Consider the following 18,502-nt stretch of genomic DNA (forward strand, 5'->3'; position numbering starts at 1 on the left):
TAAAATGCTGGCATCAGGCAGAAACATGGACAACTATTAACGTGGGTCCTTCAAAGGTCTTTTGAGTGCATGTGGCGCGATATGGGAAATTGAGTGGAAAGTAGTTTGACAGCAGGAGAGCCGAGGAGATTATTATCACCGTGTGGCTCTCCATTTATCCAGACAACATGTTTTCTACCGAGCAGAGTTGTTGGTTCATCCGCAAGGTGAGTCTTTTGTCTTTGAAACCAATTCTTTATTCATTAAAGAAAAAAATGTTTCGCTTGTGCTAGCGTGCTAACTCCAAGTAGCCTGTGTGTTAATGCTAGTTTACGTGAGCTTGGCTAAAAGGCTTACCGTTAGAATGATCGAAAACAAAGTAGCAAAACGTGTTTTTATATACAGCGTCGGTGTACAGCTTTTTAAAATCCGTATACGGTTTTTCTTTTGACCTCCCAAATTTTCGGACTTAGTTAAATCTAACAGAACCGAATTAAAGGAGGGTTGTCTTGTTTTAGTCCGTTCGAGTACGTGAATGTGAACTATCCAGTAAAATTAGCAAAATCCAGCGACGGAGCATCCAAATTATTTTTGAAAAAGACTCTTAGTATATGCACTCTAAATGCTATATCTTTCCAAAATTTATTTACACTGGAAGAACAGTTGTCAGTTTAAATTTAATAGTTGTAACACTTACGGTTGTGAAAAGGTGATTTAATTGCTGTGTATTTGTTTGTGTGTGTGTGTCTGGGTGGGTGCAATAATGACTGACTGCTCCGTTAAGGTGATTTGCTGGAGAGCTGCGGCCAGTGTTGCCTGGGCTGTTCTGTTGTTGCCACCCATCACAGCAGTGTTCATCATCCTCAGCAGGTTCAGTATTCTCCACCCGATCCAAACGATATCAGGTAAGTCACCACATTCATTTTGAGATTTGACTAAGAGCTGTGTGAAGTTGTGTATGAAGCTTGCACTTCTCTTTACCCACAGAATGCTTGTCCCTGCTAATAAGTGCGAGTGCCATTTTCTCCTTCATCCTGCTGTGTGGAGTGATCCTCATGGTGGGGTTCCTCAACCTGGAGTATTACACAGGTGAGCGGCAGGACATAGATATCAGGCACTGAAGCAGATATTTCCTTGATGGTTATAAAGTTGTTATTTACATTTGACTTTAAAAGGTGTCTACCTCTCTTGGTATTGATTTTTCATATATATATATTTTTTTCAGTTTAGCAAAACAAAGTGACAAATAAATGCTTATCAGACGTACAGAATAGCTGGAGTGTAATATATACTCGTACATGCCACTGATACAGTTTAGTTGTGACTTTGTTTTTCTTTTTCTCTTTTAGTCATCCCAACTATTGCATGCTCAAAAATTGCCCTGTTGGGTCTGCTGCTCCACCCTCGTCAGTTTGTCAGCTCCCTGGTTCACTGTATCATGGGAATGACTGTGGCTTGGTGTTGTGCCATCACCATTGGGGGCAGATATGAGATGCTTGGCTTCCCATGCACACAGAGTGATGGGTAGGTGGCCACCACATAAAACTATCATGTCAATCTTTATGTTTCAGCCATAGTCTAACTGCCTTGATTTGTTTTCAACACTGACAGTTCCCCTCAGATGTGTCTGAATGAGTATCAGCTCATCCTGCTGCTGGCTGGAGCCTTTGTTGGATTTTCTCACAGTCTGCTGGGTGTGATCCACAACATGAACTATATCTCCTTCCACACTGTTCAGGTGTGTGATACGAGGTTACTCATTTATCTCACTGAAAATTTTCTGTTCCTGAATGTTCACCTGTTGTTATTTTCACAGCAATACAAATACCTTCGCTTCAAGGGATCCCTGCCTTTGGTGGTGAAGTGCAGCGCCACTCAAGCACTTTACTCTATCAGGAACTACATTGTTGTTTATTTCTTTTTGGGTAAGTGACCTCTTTTTACAAAGAAGACTCCAGTAACACACCTTAGAACAAACTGCTCTAAGAATTGAGCTTTCAGGATCTTCTTTCTTTTAAAAGCCCTGCATTCTTTTTTTTATCTGGCTTTTGTCTCTTGCTGCACAAAGTTACTATAAGTGATTGATGAATAAACATTTTAATTTAATTTTAACAGGATACATTCCAAGAGCATGGATCTGTAAAACATTGAATCTTCATTTGAACAGGTCAGTGTAGTTTCTTGAATATACTGTTTTCGGTTAAACAAAAAATACTTGTTAATGTTTTGGGCATGGCCAATCTCTGGACTAATGTAAAGCATTACATGGATGTGTTTGTGTGTGTTCTCCACCCCCAGCTCTGCCCACCCTCTGGACAGCATAGCTGGACTGCTGGACCTCTCCCTGCTCTACCACCTGTGGATCAGTGCCACCTTCCTCCTCTTTACATGGTACATCACACTGCTGCTCTTTAGGATCTTTGTCACTGAGGTATGTGTTTTTTATGCAGTTCCTTAATAGTGTATCTTCCTGTGATACTATACAGAAGTCAAATAAACATCCAGGCAGGGGATTTTTCTTTGTGTGTATAATTTCTGATCTGTTCAACATTTATTTGGACCTCACACTCTGCATGACCAACCTGCCCCCTGACCTATGTGACAGCCATAAAGTAGCACAGTCTTCAGTTTTGATAAGCTGTTTTGTTGGCCAATTCATGAATATAAATGACTTAAAAGTAGGGTGTTGTGTTGCAAGGCAGATGCACCGTTTGCCTTTTAATTATTTAGAGACACTAGGGGGCAGTGTTGTCATTGCTTTGAATGTCTAAGTATTTGAAAAATATCAGTCTTCACTGTGCCATATATTATTATTGTTATTGAAATAAATGTCTCAGAATTACCTCATGTGATCAGTTAAAATGATACATGAAAAGCCCAGCTTTAAGGTAATATGTTACATAGCATGTCTCTCATCGGCAGGTATACAGTTTTCCTGTGCAGTCATCTTTTACTGAAGATTCTCACCAGTGTCTTCCCAAAGTTGTTACAGACAAGCAGCCAATGATATTAAAGGTGAGTAAAACACTCGTGTAGATTCTTAAGTGTTTTAACTTTCTTGTGTGCCTACTGATCTGACTTGTCTTTCCCCAAATTTTTAGTTCCTGGCTCTGCAGGACTTGGCTCTACTGTCCCAACACTCCCCATCGCGACGTTGTGAGGTCTTCAGTCTTAGTCAGCCAGGTCTGTTCTGTTATCTACCCAGAAAAGAGGCCCTTGCTTGTACTGCTTTTCATTTTTTTTGTCCTGTCTAAAATGAATCTCGACAGACTTCAGATATACAGATTTTATTCTGGAATGTATTTACCGTATCTTTTCATTCTTGTCTTCCTCAGGTGGCCATCCTCACAACTGGAACGCCATCAGTAGGGAGTGTCTGTCTCTGCTGGGTGATTTGACCCAGAGACTTGTAGCCTATCATGACACAGTAGCAACCAATGGCAGGGCCAAATCACTATCTACTGGAAGTGAAAGGAAGACTTCATCTGAGACATCAGGTATGTTGGTTGTGTACTATATATTAGTGAAGGCCTAGTCATATATAAACACTTGCATTTGATAAAAGTATATTATAAAAATTCTGCTATATTATAATATTACATATTTTCCGTTGTTGTGGACACAGCACCAGTACACATATTGGAAGTTTTGTTCTGAATAGTAATTAGAGGGCTAATGCCTAGGAAATAGTCATATCCATCTACAATCCGGTATGTGTATGAAAATATAAAAAATAAATAAATGTTTTGATTCCTGCCCTCTGTCCTTTATTTCAAGTAACCTCGGGTACAGAAGATTTCATGTCCCCAAGGCCCACTCTGCTGATGAAAACTCCAGCTTCGGTCTTTGCCCGTTCTGTTGCTGGAGGCCCACAGAGCCCTATGACGGCACCATTCACTCCTGACCTGGACAGCCCCTTCGCCTCCCCGGCACTGCGGCGCCTCACTGCCCCAGTAGAACAGTGCTCACCGTGGCATGGCACAGTGCAGAGCCCACACATCATGAGGAGAGCACCAAAGCTCTGGTCCACCTCCACAGGTAAGAGGAGGCTTATGGAAGATGGCGGGTCTCTCAGATCGAACAGGCGCTGTAGGATCCCAATTTTAACCAAATGGAGTTAGAATTTTAATAGCAGCCACTGCTGGTACAGTTGTGGTGCCCCATGACTTGACATGCTCCTACTATATTTCTGAAAGTGGTTAAATACCGTATGTGTGTAAGGGAATGGTTAACATTTTGGGGCTTTGGGCCAGTAAGAGACAAATTTCCTTGTTTGATTTATTATACATAGCTCTGAAACTGTTACCATGTTTAGTCATTTTTCAGGTGTAATTTTTATCTTTTCACATATATTTTTTTTCACCTCAAATGGTTGAACTAATCAGCTAATTTCAGCTGTTGCCACAGCAACACTTTGTGCACGGCAGTATGCCAACTCGTCAGTGGCTCGGGGGAACATTAGATAAGTTTCGTAGTAAACAGATGATTGATAGGTATCTCAGAGTCTAGCTTTCTTGTTCCCATTTGTGACTCTATCCTCTGTCTCGGTGCAGACTCACAGGTTAATGGCAGTTCCCCACCATCCCCTGCCTCGGTTCCCAGTCCCAAGCAGGAACCTTCCAAACCAAGTCTGCTGGCTCAGTTCCTCCAGAACAGAAAAGAACAGGTACTTCAGCACTTGTTACAAAGCAGAACTATAATGTAATTGTTAGTCTGTCCAGCAGTGTGCTTCTGACATAAGGCTATTCACACTTAACATTTATAAACTCTGGGATAGTACCATAAGAGTCAAACACAATGGTCTACCTCATGAGACTTTTCTAACTTTCAAGTGTGAAAAGCCACTGTTTGTGCTCATTATTCTTGCCAAATTTTGATACCAAAACAACTCTACGCTTAATTGTCCCATTCAGGTTAAAAATTTCTTGGCAAAGCGGGTGCTGATAATGTATTTGTTTAACAAGGTAAGGATGTGTGGCATGTGCATGCTGTCTCCCTTAGGCTTCATAACACCGAGGGGCTTCCTGCATGCTGGTGTTTGGCATAGTAGATTTCCACTGGGTTTTAACAAATCTAACAGCCTCACCCTGCAGGCATCACTAATTTACCTCCCGGCTGGGCCTAATAGTTCAGGCATTACTAATGTAGCTTTTTTCCATCCATCTAGCTGTTACAATGAGCCTTACTAATTACCTTAAAAGCTTGAATTAAGGAATCGTGTAACGTCTGCCTTGAAAGTTAGTTGAGTACTATAAAACTAATGTCATTTGTACTAATTGGATGTTTGGAAATCTTGTTTTTGTGATCATATCAAAAGCGAGGTCCAGACAAAAATACTTTGCACTATTTCGTTTGCGTAGATAATGTTTTTGGTTAGTGTGCTTTGCTGTCTGAGGTTTTTGTATCTTCCTTTAATCATGCATGCATGTCGTAGTGTAGTCTCACTAAAACGTGTCCAACTTCCTTATCCATTTGTCCAGACCTGCAATTGTTAATTTAAAAAAGAGAACTCCTACCAGCTTAACATTGTGTCCCGCAGCTTCCAGAAGCCTCCAGTCAGGCTCTCTTTGCTGACAGCCAGGCTCATATCTGGGCTTTAGAAGGTAGGAAGAGATGGTGAACTTTATTTTCATTAGATATGGATTCAGCCTCTTATCTCCAACATGTTCATCATTTCCTCTAATATCCTCCTCCAGGGCTGTCTTATCTTGTTCAAGCCTCCTTCTCAGAAGATCAGTTTGGGGTGGTACAGACAACATTACCCAGCATTCTCAGCTGCATGCTGGTCTTACAAGAGGTAAGCTGGTTTACCGTGTCTATACTGAGTGCACATCAAGACTTGAAATGTGTGCTATAGTATACAAGTTACATGAATATAGTTGTTGTCAGTGTTAACAAAATCAGTAATTTTATGTAATGTTTAGAAGCTAGCAAGCGTAAAAAAAAATTGACTTTTGAATTTCTCGGCTTTATTTGCTGTGTTGTACTTAGTGTGTGAGTTGATGTAGCATACCAGCCTGCTGTGAGTTAAAAATTAAACTTTGTACCTTGAAAGCAAACAAAAACCATGCAGCACAGTGATCTCACTAACATTTGATAATCCAAAAAGAATTATAGTGTCTGTTCATGCAAATCAAAAAAAAAAAAAAAAAATCACAACCTGGTACACTGTTTATTTTATGGTTTTATTTGACAGTGTTTTGTGTCATCGACTGTTGAGATTTATCAGCTTCATCAGGCACGAGGGAGGTCTGTGTCTGTGCAGCATTGGTTTATTGTTCACATTTCACTTCCATTATTTTAGGTCTTTATTTGCAAAGAAAAGCTGAGACATCAAAGGTTTCAATCACCACGTACAGGACTACATAAACCAGGGGTGTCCAAACTGTTCCACAAAGGGCCGTGTGGCTGCAGGTTTTGTTCCAACCAATGAAGAGCACACAGTTTGACCAATCAACTGTCTGAAGACTCAGATCAGTTGATTAAATGAGTCAAGTCTGGTGTGCTGGTGCTTGTTTGGAACAAACACCTGCGAACAAAGCCTCATCACACTGCAGCTAAATGTTGGGAAAACGAATGATTGTTGTTACTTTGAATTGTGCGCACCTTGACAGCATCTGTGTCCTCCTTGTCTTCAGGCTGTAGATCGCCACTTTAAACTGCCCCATGCCTCCAGTAAGCCCGTCAGGTCCACCAGCAGCATGGGAGACTCGACTTACAAGACACTGCGCTTTGCTCTCAGGGCCACACTTAAGACGGCCATCTACAGGATAACAACCACCTTTGGTGACCACTTAAAGTAAGGCCTGTCTTTAAAAATGAGCTTTTTTCCAATGGTTAAAAAAAAAAAAAGATTATGCTGAGTATTTTATTTATTTGTTTGTTTGATTTTTTTTTTTCTTTTTTTTTTTTCAGTGCTGTTCAGATGTCTGCAGAGCACCGGAAAAGACTGCAGCAGTTTCTGGAATACAAAGAATAACACGGCTGACATTTGGCTCCTGTGCCTGCTTAAAGCGAGGCAACAAGTGAAAGCCCACGATAGTGCCTCTTTTAATATTTAAAGCCTGCACTGCGTTGTGGAGGATTGTATTTGATAGGCTAGATCACATTTGTACATGCATGAGGTGGGGTCAGGACTCCAGCTGACAGCACCAGGCTCACCTCCTGTGTTTGGGAGATTTAAACGTGCTGACCGCCTGGATTAGCAGCTCATTCCAAAAGATGTTTCACAAAATAATATCACAATATTATATTTGATTATTGTCGATTGGGATGAGTTGTGAAGGGCTGTTTTTTTTACTGCATTATGTACAAGCTGTTGTGGTTTCATACTGAATTATAACTTTGTGATTTCAAAGCATTTTGTATCGAGTGAGATGAGTGAAACAAACGGCACAAATTGTAAAGTAGCCTGCAGGAATGTGCTCTGTGTTGTGAGATGTCGTCCGTTCACAGGTGTCTGAAAATGTGTTTTCTTGAATGTGGTTTACAGCTGTGCATATCAGTTCAGGTTCTCTAACCAGAACACACACCAAAATTAGATTTACAAATCAGACATCTGTTCGTGCGTGTTAACAGTTTGTTTTTGACAGTTTTGTTCGTGTGAAATGAGGCTGTCACTTACATCAGATCAAGATGGTGATAGTATTTGGTGTGACTGGTTAAAGTTGCGGGTAAATGTTTTGTCGCTGCCAACATGAGTTTGAGTTTTCACTCAAGAGACCTGTTGAATAAAAGATTATTTGTAAAGATCATTTGTCAGGTTTATGTCATTTCTCAGCTGAAATAAGCTCAAAGTTTGGGAATGTGGAGCAAAGTTTTGTTCATAAAAGATGGAAATTTCAGTTCTCTGTGTATATATCAAGTTTTACTACCTTTGAGTGACTTTTTACATAATGGAAAAAAGTGTAATTCAAGAGGTCGTGGACATATAACTGCATGTTACACAAGTGTCTCTGTGATGCTTAAGATGTGGAAAGTTGAGGTATAATGGAAACAGATTTCAAAAAATGGTTTTGAAATCACAATGAATCCATGAACTCAGCTCTGGTGTTTATATCCCGGTACTGAATCCTCAAACTGGCACCCCCAAATTACCAAATCATTAGGTGGACAGAAGACATTTTGGACAAGTAATCCTGCAGTTGTCAGTTATTTCAGTTTGGGCACGATATTTTTTTTGTTGTTTTTTTTGGTTAAAGAAAAGTATAAAGGTGTAAAGAGCATTTACTTCACAGGGATGATCAAATGAAACACTGACTTGGATTATAGGAAGAGTGGCATCTAGTGCTTTTGGGGTTCGACTTAAACTTGAGATTAAAGGTTAGGACATCTTAGACTACACTTTTTTTTCACCCCCAGCTTTATGGGAGTGCCTCCCACAAGAAAAAAGATCTAGAATATCTACCACTTGCATCAATGTGAAGACACCAGTAAGACACCAGCACTGAGCGTTAACTTTCTCAAACCCTGTAACAGATATTTGAAAAGTGGTGACAAAAGCAAGTCTCTGAAAACAAAGAAATAAAGAATAGGACTGCTTCTGGACACTTATGTCAATTAATAAATAAATGAGTACATACTACATGTTACAACAGTTAACAAATACAATAGTGAGACTGACACCATAAAATGACAACAACATCAAGAGCACTGTCTTTTAGTTTATTGCACGAATCGTACATATTTCCAACTGAACTGGTAGAATGCAATAGGCAGTGGTGGAAAAAAATTTGTCCATCAAAAGCCTTATTATGTATACAAGATGCCAAAAATAGCCAGTGGGAAAAATCTGAATATAACTGTCTGAAACGATGGATTAAGATACAGAAAGGAAATACTGTTTTTTTTTTTGAACAAGAAAGAGAATCAAAATCTTAATACTTGAGAATGACAGTGATTCTGTTCATAACAGAGGGATGCCATTCGTAAAAGGAAAAAATGGTGCCTGAAGTCTTTTGTTTTCTCTGGAATTTAAAAGTACTTTGTCCTCATATAGAATATAAACCTCTGCATCAATACCAATCAAATGTTTTGACATCTTTTTTTTTCTTTTTTTGAAGTCAAACAGCATTTGCTAAAGTTGTTTCTTTTTTTTCTTTTTTTTTTTTACAGTTTTAATATATATTTATATATGTACATATAAATTCAACTAACTAGACTTCTCATAGAAAATGAGAAAAGCTGGACTTTATCGCTCTCACACAACAAATGACTGGCAAGCATATTGACCCCGCCGACCCCCATCCTCCTCTTTGAGCCAATATTAATACAGCACAGACAGAAGTTACCTCACAAGTGGTGTGCTGGCTGCAAACACCCGACCTGGTTCAAATGTCTGTCTGAAAGATGTCACTCTGCATTTGATTGGAGACGTTTAGCATCACAGAAGGATTTTAAAGAACCACGTGAACAAGTGGAGTCCTTTACTAGGTAAGGCTCAACTAGCTCACAGGCAGTGTTTGAATTGTGATTGATCCAGGTCGGTTCTGGCTCTTGAAAATTACAGTTCCCCAAACAGAGCCCAAAAAAATCAGCCTTTATTTCCTACACCATCTATTTCTCCATTTTCATGTTCACTGAGAGAGATGAACTGACGATGTCCTGTCAAGGATGGGTGTCAGGATGGCGAGTGGGGGGAGGGTGGGAAGAGAGGAAGAAGGAGGAGGAGGAGGAGGAAGGGCTGGTGGAAGCAAAGGGAAACCTCCTCTTCCTCAGTCGAGAAACGCTTAAGTGCAAAATACCCCCCCACCCCCACTCAAAGAAAAAAACACAAAGGAAATTAACTAAACTTCACTGGGGATTCAATGATTCCCCCCCAAAAAATGAAACACTCAGTGCACGCTTTGTCTGTGTCTCAAACTAAAGCATCCCTGATTCAAAGTGCACTCAGTAGTGAGGCAGGGGGGAGGGCGACAGAGGAGGAGGGGAGTGAGTAGCTGAGGGCAGCATGTAGGGTGTTGCAGCATGTAGAGATTTAGTAGTCCTCTGGGAGAAGACGTGTAATAAATGCAACTTACTGCTCAAGCTCAGGGCCAGAAATCAGTACGAGGCTAGGGCGATGCAGTGAGGGGCACTGGGGTTTCCCTCTCAAAGTTCAAACATTAAAGGAAGTCACATTTAGGGGATGGTTTGAGTCTACGCCCTTCCTCCCTGCTGCTGAACTCCTCTTCAACAGCACAGAAAGCTTGAAAGCAGGAGAGGTGTGTTACTGGGGGGAGGGGGTTGTGTGATGGCGATGTATAGCTTACTACAGGATGCCTAAAGTTGGAGGTGCTTGTTGCCATACACACACAGTACATAGTTCTGGGGCTAGGCAGAGCATATAGATAATGTACGGACAAGCAGGGGCCTCCGAGTGGTTTTTATAGGGATGTAAGCGCTCACTACACCTTGTCGTACAATTCTCAAAAATCAGGATTCTGGAAGTGTGTATGCAGACTGTAGTTGCCATGTGCACACTCGTAACTGCTGGGAAACCAGGCGTTCACACATTTCTGCCACTCTGCTTCAACAGCACATTTAAGTAAATGTATGTGTTTGTCTGTGTGAGATTGTATGTGTGTAAAAAAAAAAAAAAAGAAAAGAAAAATGAAAAAGAAAGACAAAAAACACCCCAAGTCTGTGGCTCATCAGTGTTTGAGTGTGCCAGTGTGTCAATAGTGCTTGCCTATGTGCATCAATTCAAGGGCAATAAAGTGTGTGTATGTATGTATGTATGTATGCATGTGCGTGTGTGTGTGTGTGTGTGTGTGGCTCAGGAGGACATGCACTGGACGTGGTCTGGACCTCCTTCCTCTTCATCAGAGGAATCTGGAGAGCTCCAGGACTCATCTGTGTCTGGGTCTACACCCTCACGCCGAGCCTGGATCAAGACAAAGAGGAAGACGACAAAAAAGTGCAAATGAAACCATCTGGGCTTCAACAGTATGCACTGATAGTAACACTCCTCCTAACTTAAAACACAACGCAAATATGCTACCATCATCTTTTACAAAGTTTTGGGAGGATAATCACATCTACATAAAGTTCAAGTAATCAACCATGTCCCTAAAGCAGAAAGAAAATTTTTCACATGTTCTGCCTCCTGACCATCATAGCTACAGCACTTTCATGTCTGTATCACATTTTTGATCAACATCACATTTGCGGGGAATGCAGGGTTCAACAACAGCACTGTGCTGCAGGTTAGACAACAGTGTTCATCATGGAAGTGATATAAACATCGGCAAAACTCACAGTATACACTACTGGTCAATCTTTCCATTTCTTTTTAAATGTAAGCAGTTCAAGTCAAGTGAAAACCCTTAAATTATAGTAGTGGTAAAGTGTCTAAGTCAAAAAAGTAAGTTTAGGTCACCAGAAGCTGAAAAATGATGTAAATTTCATAGAAAACAGGTCTTTTTCAGAGATTAGTACATTGGTTAACTTTCTCTCCTGCAGCAAAGGAAGTAAATGAAGCTCTGAAACCTAATGCAACAGGTGCCTCAACTTTAGTTGATTACCTACAAACCCTCTGTCTGTACAAAGGCGCTGCTGGAACAAACTGTGTTACTACACCCTCTAATGCATTATTTGGACAATACCGTGTTGCAGGAAGTAGCACTGTATGTTGTTATCAGAATGGTGAGAAAAAGGTAACATAACAAAGGAAAACAACCTGGTTAGTCAGGGCTTCATCCTACAGCAAGATAACGACCCAAAACATTAGAAGACAAGAACCAGATAGCAGCTTCTAAAACTGTAAAGGTAGTAAATGGAGAGGTACCCTGACCTTGAAGTCAGTTCAAAAACACTGGATCCTACATTTCCCGTAACGCAACCAATAGGATTCTTTTGTTAGACTCTGCCTGCTGCAGAGTAAACGGCCACATCTTTTCATCTCCCCACCCCAAAAGCTAGTCAGTGTTTCCTTGGTTTGTTGTAGAGTTTGAGAGCTCACCCTCGGGGGCCGTCTGTTCCTCATGTGTCTCATTAGGAACCACAGCAGCTGGGTGTCGTACTGGTCGCCGTGGCGCATGCTGTCTTCATCGCGATCCCGCTTGTTTTTTTTCATCACCTTGGCAAACGCAACGCATCCTTAATTAGAGGTATGAACGTGGTAAACCAGACGTGCAACAAACATGTCCCTGAAGCAAAATTCCATTACTTTTCCAGGACTTCTCGTAACAAAGCTTTCTGTTTGTTGTACATCCTGGATTTCTTTTTTGAAGTATCATTACAATGTGTTATGGTAACATCTGACTCATCATAACTCCTGTGTGATTGCAAAGACAGGTGTAACACCACACACCGCTTTACAGCAGTGTACCAGGTATCACAATATGAGCCAATCGGTGCACTGCAGATTTACAAATTTCTTGCATGTTGCTAGACAGAAGTGTAAAACAGAACAGAACACAATACCTCTTTCAGACCCTTGAGTCCTGTGGGGCTTTCAGCAGTGGGGGCCCACAGTTTGATGTCGTGGTCCAGCCCACTGGTGGCCATACCAGGCAGATGGGGATGAGGCTCCAGACAGTTCACCTGTGGTTGTTGAGAACAGAGAGAAAGCCTGAGATGTCTGAGCATCAAATAGCTCTACTGTTTAAGAAAATATAGATAATCAGAAAACACACTGATTAGACAACAAACATATTTTATCACAATGAGATGTGAAAAATATTATGTAGCTACAGGAAACAAAACCTGTGTTATCATCGCTGAAACAAAAGGATTACTGTAGAAATGTGTTAACACTGCTTTTGCTCACCACTCCTCCTCTGTCTCCCTCCATGAACTGGACGATACGTGCAGAATACTTGTCCCACAGGTAGATGTGTCCACAGTCACTGCCACTGACCACAAACTCGCTGCATGGCCCATAGAAGTTAACCCCCTTCACTGTAAGGAAGAGGTGATGATTGGAGAGGTAGAGTGGTGAATAATGTCCAGCTGACTGTCAGATGCTTGTGAGGTCAGGCTGCACCTGATAAGTCACCGATTTATTACTGTAATGCTGTAAACTGGGGACTGAATTTAATACCTGTCGCATTATTGCGGTGTCCCTTGTATCTCCTGCGGTAGTCAGCCCCGTCACTGTGGTTTGAATCAAACAGGTAGATGTCCTCATCATTGTAACTGGCCAGGAGCTCTAGATGGACAAAGAGGATCAAAAAGGCATTTGCTTAATTCTTTTTACAGCCACAAAAGATGAAGATCTGAAAGGTCTGGTCTTTTTAATCATATAGAGATGATTCAGACAGTCTGAGCTAAGTTGTTAATCACAGAAAAAATAATACTTTGACTTAATAAATAAATAAATAAATTCCTGTAACTGGTGCTAAACCTGACTTTACTGGTGTTCTGCAAAGATGAGAGCACACTGATGTTTTTTATTCAGTGAGCATAGACCTGATTCTAGTCGAGTGTCACTGATATTGCACTCTGTTTGGACCAGGGCAAAAAAGGGGCAGAAGTTTTAAGACAATTATTCAAGCAAGCATTGGATGCAGACCTCATAATTATCAGTAAATATTTCTAAAATATGATCATTTTTGTAAGGAGTGCATGCAAGCTGCTCAATTTCTCTGTTTTGTTGTGCTTCTGACAGGGAAATGGATGATAACTGTTTTACAAATTTAATACTTTAAACACTCCATTTTTTTAAATTGTGCAGGTGATTTACCTGTGCCATCATGACTGTACACAAGGCAGGTTATGTTGGTTTTGGACTCACTGGATACCAGATGTGAAGGACAAAACTTTTTGAGTACACCATTGTTATCATTCTCATTAATCTTCCTCTGGTCATAGATCCTAAAGAGATTGAGAAGAAGAGAAAGCGAAAAAAGAATTAAGATGTAACATCTAAGAGACAGTAAGCAACAACATTGAATATTTTCAAACTATTTCCATTAGATTCTCTTTGCATGATCAGTAAAATAAGTAAAATTCAAACTAGAAGCTGGTTCCTACCTCACATACTGATCTCTCCCGCCCACAGCAAAGTGGTGTGTCTTTGCTGGGTTGACAAAGATGGTGTACAGCCCAACTTTTTTATCACCTTCCTTCACAACCACCAGTTTACTGCCCAAAAAAATTGTAAGGAGGCACAAAGGAAAAACAGGTACATCAACACAAAGTCTCAGAAATCACTTTGACAGAGGAACATGTTTAGAACCATTCCCTAACAGTGACTGAAAGAGTAGTTGCGTAACAACACTACAAAGTATGGCCTAAAAACTGACAGAGTTGCATCAATACCTATGACTGCCTCAAAGTAAACAATTAGAAGCTTCACTAAATAGTTATTTACCTCAGCGTTACTGTATTTCTGACAATAGTTTTCCCTTCCTGGGGTCAGCTAAATTTAAACTTGGTAAACTTTAATAATGGTATAGCTCACTTGGCGGGGCGGTCTAGACGCAGGTCAATGCCGAACACCACAGCATCCTCTCCAGCAGACAGAAAGGAGCAGGGTGAATCTGGCTCCAGGGCCAGCTGAAATAAAAAAAAAAAACACAGATTAGAGACTGTACTCTATTAACAGGCCATCTTAAATTCCTCTACCTGCAACTTATGGCACAAACACCTCAACATGTTCATTTACACACACAGTACAAACACTCACTTTGTGTGCTGCTCCTTTATGCTGTGCTACCCGCTTGGTGTTCTTGCAGCGCTGCGTGGCAGAGAGCTCAGCCACTCTGATCTGACCGTCTCGAGCACACATGGCCAAGGTGGAGTCTCCACTGTGAGGCAGGAACTTTGCCTATTTATATTAATGGCAGCGAGAAGACTTGTTTAAGTTTCTGACCACAACACACTTTGATTAGTCACTAACTCAGTCATTTCAATCTGTGCCTAATCTCTCTTGAGACTAAGGGATACTGTTATGGAAATTTTTACTTTTTAGACATTTGACTGACTAACAACGGATTGAAAGATTGATAATGAAAACAATAATTTCCCTTACCTGAAAGACATTGCTCTTGTGGCCGCTGTCAAACTCCAGCTCAGCATGGCGGATGGCCCAGTCCCAGATCATAACACGCAGGTCATCGCTGCCTGATGCCAGGCGTGTGCCTGAGGGGTTAAAGTGCAATGTGTTGACGCATCCTGTGTGCTTCTCGAGGCGGCCCTGGAGCTCCAGCCTCTGCACAAGGCCCCGGGCCCCACACACACGCCTCACGAACTGGTGCGAGTCCCTGCCAATCTCCCTGGAGCGCAGCGAGGGTACTGCCCGCCAAATAGGCCCACGGAGGTCACGGAGCTCTGCTCCCAGCCACGCCTCCATGGCCTCATCATCATCTTCATCATCTTTCTGTTCTTCTTCTTCATCCTCATCGTCATCCTCATCTGAGCTGGAGGAGTGGTTGGTGCCCCCGCCAGGTCTGTTTCTCTTTCTAGCTGCCCTTTTCCCACCATCTTTATCCTTTGCCCTCTCTCGCAAGCCTCCCTCACTTTCTCTTTCGCCATCCTCGGTCAGGGAGTAGAGGCCGCTGCCATCCATGCTGTCTGTGTCTTCTTCCTCCTCTCCCTCTTTGTTTGTGCCTGGTTCTCCCTCCACATCTGGCATTGGCTTGTCTCCAGATGCCTCACCTATTTCTTTGGGAGCTACAGAAATAGAGAAGTCCAGAGCCGAGGAGAATAAGGTTAAGACAACACTGTTTCATTGGGAGGTTCAACAAAAGGTGTACAACTGCTGCACAAATTCTACTGTAAAGTGTGTCGAAAAGTCCTGTCGGCCAAAAAAACAAAGAAAATTCATCTCCAACAATGTCAGGAATAGCCGAATATTGCAGAAGTGCATTTTAAAATTTGTACATGATTAAAAATATTATTAAGCAAAGTTCCTACCCTTCCAAACAATGTTAGCAGCAGGAATCTATGTAAGGAGAAGTTATTATAGTAGCTTTACCATCTTGAGAAGACGACTGTGTTTGTCCTTCTTTGCTTCCAGAGACATCTCCCCCTTTGTGTTGATCTTCTTCGGGTTCCTTTTCTTCAGATCCACCTAGTAAAACCAAACATGTCCAGTGATTAACTGTCAGTGCTAACGCAGCATGACAGCTCGCACAGTTATGGCCCGTATAAATAGTCAAGTTATTTTCTAGCACTGATCCTTTACCGTTAAGCGCAGTGGATTTGCCGTCCGCTTCAGCCATTCTGTCGCCTTTGTCCTGCGTCGACCCGAGGGAGAACCTGAGTGTTACACACAAATACAATATCAAGGTTTCTTATTAACCGAGCTGACACGTGCCCAAACTAAGAATAGACAACTTGTATGCATAAGTAAGCCAACATCAACGCCTGCACTCGCTGAACTGTGGTCAACTACCGACGCCACTTTGTGTGCTGTGGTGCACAAGTTACCTGTTAGCTTCGTAGCTTCCAAACTAACAACCAGGCTAATGTTACTACCTATCTACCGCCGCACGTCACGACATAAACAAACTAACTCGCTTGCTAGCTGGCTCACAGGCCTGTCTAATACCCTGTTTTTCTTTGTGATGCTTAGTAGTGCATTGCCCTCTGCAAAAACAGCGAGTGTTCGGCTACTCGGAACTGCTATTGACGTGAGCTGATGCTAACTAGCATTTCGGAGGCTAACAAATATCGAAACTAAAATACTTCTGTCAGGTCTGCCGGACAGCCAAACAGCTGGTTGTGAAAAGGAAAGCAGTCAGCTAGCACTGCTTGTAGTGGCTAACTAGCACAGCTAGCGTTACCTCTACTCGAAGGCCCGACGAGGCGTACTTCTTAGTTTAGTCCTAATCTTTACTGCAGATTTATTTTCTCCACCTCACAACTTAGCGATTGAGCTAAGTGCCTCGACTGGGATTTCTCGGACGGAAAACACACGACATAAGGAATGCGTGCATAAAGCTTCTCGTGAAAGACAGATCATAAAACCAGCTAGCTGCGTCCACACAAGGTTGACTGCTCTGTTTATGTTTTGACGGTTCAGCTTTTTTTTTTTTTTTTTTTTCCTTTTTTTTTGTGGTTCCATTTCCGGAGTCGTGCTAGCTTCGTCTTTATTTCTCCGGAAGTTTACAGAGGAGAAATAAAAAATAATACAATGCCAACTGTACAACAATAATAGAAATAAAATAATGATCAAAATAATAATAAAATAATAACATGCACCTATGAGTTATTATGTATCTACTGTAAAGGTTAAAGCGTGACTTTATTTATTTATTTATTATAAACTTTACAAATCCCACATTAATGAAACTTTTAGTTAGTCACTTTAATAATAATACTTTAATAATAATAATATATTTTTTTTTTTTCTTAATGGCTTGGCAGCCCCAGGTTGTAAAAATAAGCTGGGCCCCCCATCCCTTCCACTCTTTGAGCTGTGTGAATAGTGATTTAGGAATATGCAACATATTGGCACAAAAATGAATAATGGTAATCTTAAAAGTACATTTTGGCCAGGGCCGTTTCTACCCATTTTGGTCAATTAAGCTAACAATAATTTTATTGTTTCAAATTTATTTAACTTCTGTGTCATGCCATCAACAGCAAATCTCAATTAGTATTTTTAGACGCACACTAGTCACTTGTATGTATCCTGGTTTTAACCATATTCTGGATACCTGATTATTCACAACCCTGAATGATTCTAACATTATCAGGTCTGGGCATTTGATGCTTCTACAAAATAGACATTTGATGTCATTATTGTACCAAGGAGCAGGTGTCATTAATGTGAGATCACTTTTGGCTGACCTGACCTTTTTTTTTTTACAATATTTCTACTACTTTCATGGCCTGCAACAAGAGATAGGATGTCAGTGTGAATCTTCTGTCGCAGAAAGGTCTGGAGAGGATTTAGAGAGGCACTCACTGACGACAGCATTAACAGAATGCCAAACTAACAGCAGTGCTGTAGAGGTGTGTTCATCTGCTAAACATCACTGAAAAAGATGCAAAAAAACACTTACTCGCTTTGTCCACTGCTGTTATATAACTGAACCTGAAACTAACTGCTATTTTTATATATTATGTAGCTCAGCAGGTCACCCACTCTATACTTATTCATCCTGCACTGTGTATACTTATTCATCCTGCACTCTTATTCTTCTTATATTTGCACATCCATACTACTCGACTTTTTTGGTGCACTGACTTGCTACTATGCACATTCTGGAGAATTCATTGTACTACTTTGTACATTTGTACTCTGGTTTCACAAACTTAACTTATTGTTACCGCTGACTGTTACTTATACTTAGCTTTATTTAGCTTTTTTACTGCAGATTTATGTAGGGCAAATCTCCTTATTTTTTGTACTTGTGACCATTGTACTATTGTGTTTATTACCTGTACACGGCTGCTATAACAGTTGAATTTCCCAGTTTGGGATCAATAAAGTATTTTTATCTTATCTTATCTTATCTTATCACTCTCAAAGCCTTCAGTGGTTTAATGGAGTGATTCTGATAGCTTTGTCCTCTTGGGAGCTGTGCAACAAGCTGTAAACACTTTAAAAAAGTCATAAAAGTGTTGGCACATCTAGAAGAGCGACATT

The 18,502-nt window shown here is 41.0% G+C and overlaps 2 protein-coding genes across 5 annotated transcripts; one reads left to right on the forward strand and one right to left on the reverse strand.

Annotated features, from left to right (window-relative positions):
• The first annotated feature begins 72 nt into the window (after window positions 1-72).
• On the forward strand, window positions 73-7,733 carry ndc1 (NDC1 transmembrane nucleoporin). Of its 3 annotated transcripts, none has more exons than XM_041056221.1 (18): window positions 73-206; window positions 764-884; window positions 967-1,068; window positions 1,329-1,503; window positions 1,591-1,717; window positions 1,796-1,904; window positions 2,095-2,146; window positions 2,278-2,410; window positions 2,899-2,994; window positions 3,081-3,162; window positions 3,315-3,476; window positions 3,757-4,017; window positions 4,533-4,645; window positions 4,893-4,943; window positions 5,519-5,582; window positions 5,676-5,776; window positions 6,618-6,778; window positions 6,895-7,733. In XM_041056221.1, the coding sequence occupies exons 1-18, from the start codon at window positions 168-170 to the stop codon at window positions 6,956-6,958; spliced, it is 2,013 nt and encodes a 670-aa protein (XP_040912155.1). In that variant the 5' UTR covers window positions 73-167; the 3' UTR covers window positions 6,959-7,733. The 3 variants fall into 3 exon arrangements, with proteins under 3 accessions (XP_040912155.1, XP_040912156.1, XP_040912157.1); XM_041056222.1 differs by having other exon boundaries at window positions 2,902-2,994; XM_041056223.1 differs by lacking the exon at window positions 4,893-4,943.
• Window positions 7,734-8,629: 896 nt separating this feature from the next.
• Window positions 8,630-16,935, reverse strand: dcaf8 (DDB1 and CUL4 associated factor 8). 2 transcript variants are annotated; one of them, XM_041055352.1, is made up of 13 exons: window positions 16,692-16,935; window positions 16,091-16,164; window positions 15,881-15,976; window positions 14,936-15,576; window positions 14,591-14,731; window positions 14,366-14,460; window positions 13,936-14,046; window positions 13,646-13,776; window positions 13,004-13,111; window positions 12,731-12,861; window positions 12,385-12,504; window positions 11,921-12,037; window positions 8,630-10,843 (listed from the first exon to the last, which is right to left on the reverse strand). In XM_041055352.1, the coding sequence occupies exons 2-13, from the start codon at window positions 16,125-16,127 to the stop codon at window positions 10,736-10,738; spliced, it is 1,836 nt and encodes a 611-aa protein (XP_040911286.1). In that variant the 5' UTR covers window positions 16,128-16,164; window positions 16,692-16,935; the 3' UTR covers window positions 8,630-10,735. The 2 variants fall into 2 exon arrangements, with proteins under 2 accessions (XP_040911286.1, XP_040911287.1); XM_041055353.1 differs by lacking the exon at window positions 16,692-16,935 and adding an exon at window positions 16,336-16,668.
• Window positions 16,936-18,502: the final 1,567 nt, after the last annotated feature.

This window comes from Toxotes jaculatrix, chromosome 14, assembly GCF_017976425.1.
Source record: "Toxotes jaculatrix isolate fToxJac2 chromosome 14, fToxJac2.pri, whole genome shotgun sequence".
NCBI lineage: Eukaryota > Metazoa > Chordata > Actinopteri > Toxotidae > Toxotes > Toxotes jaculatrix.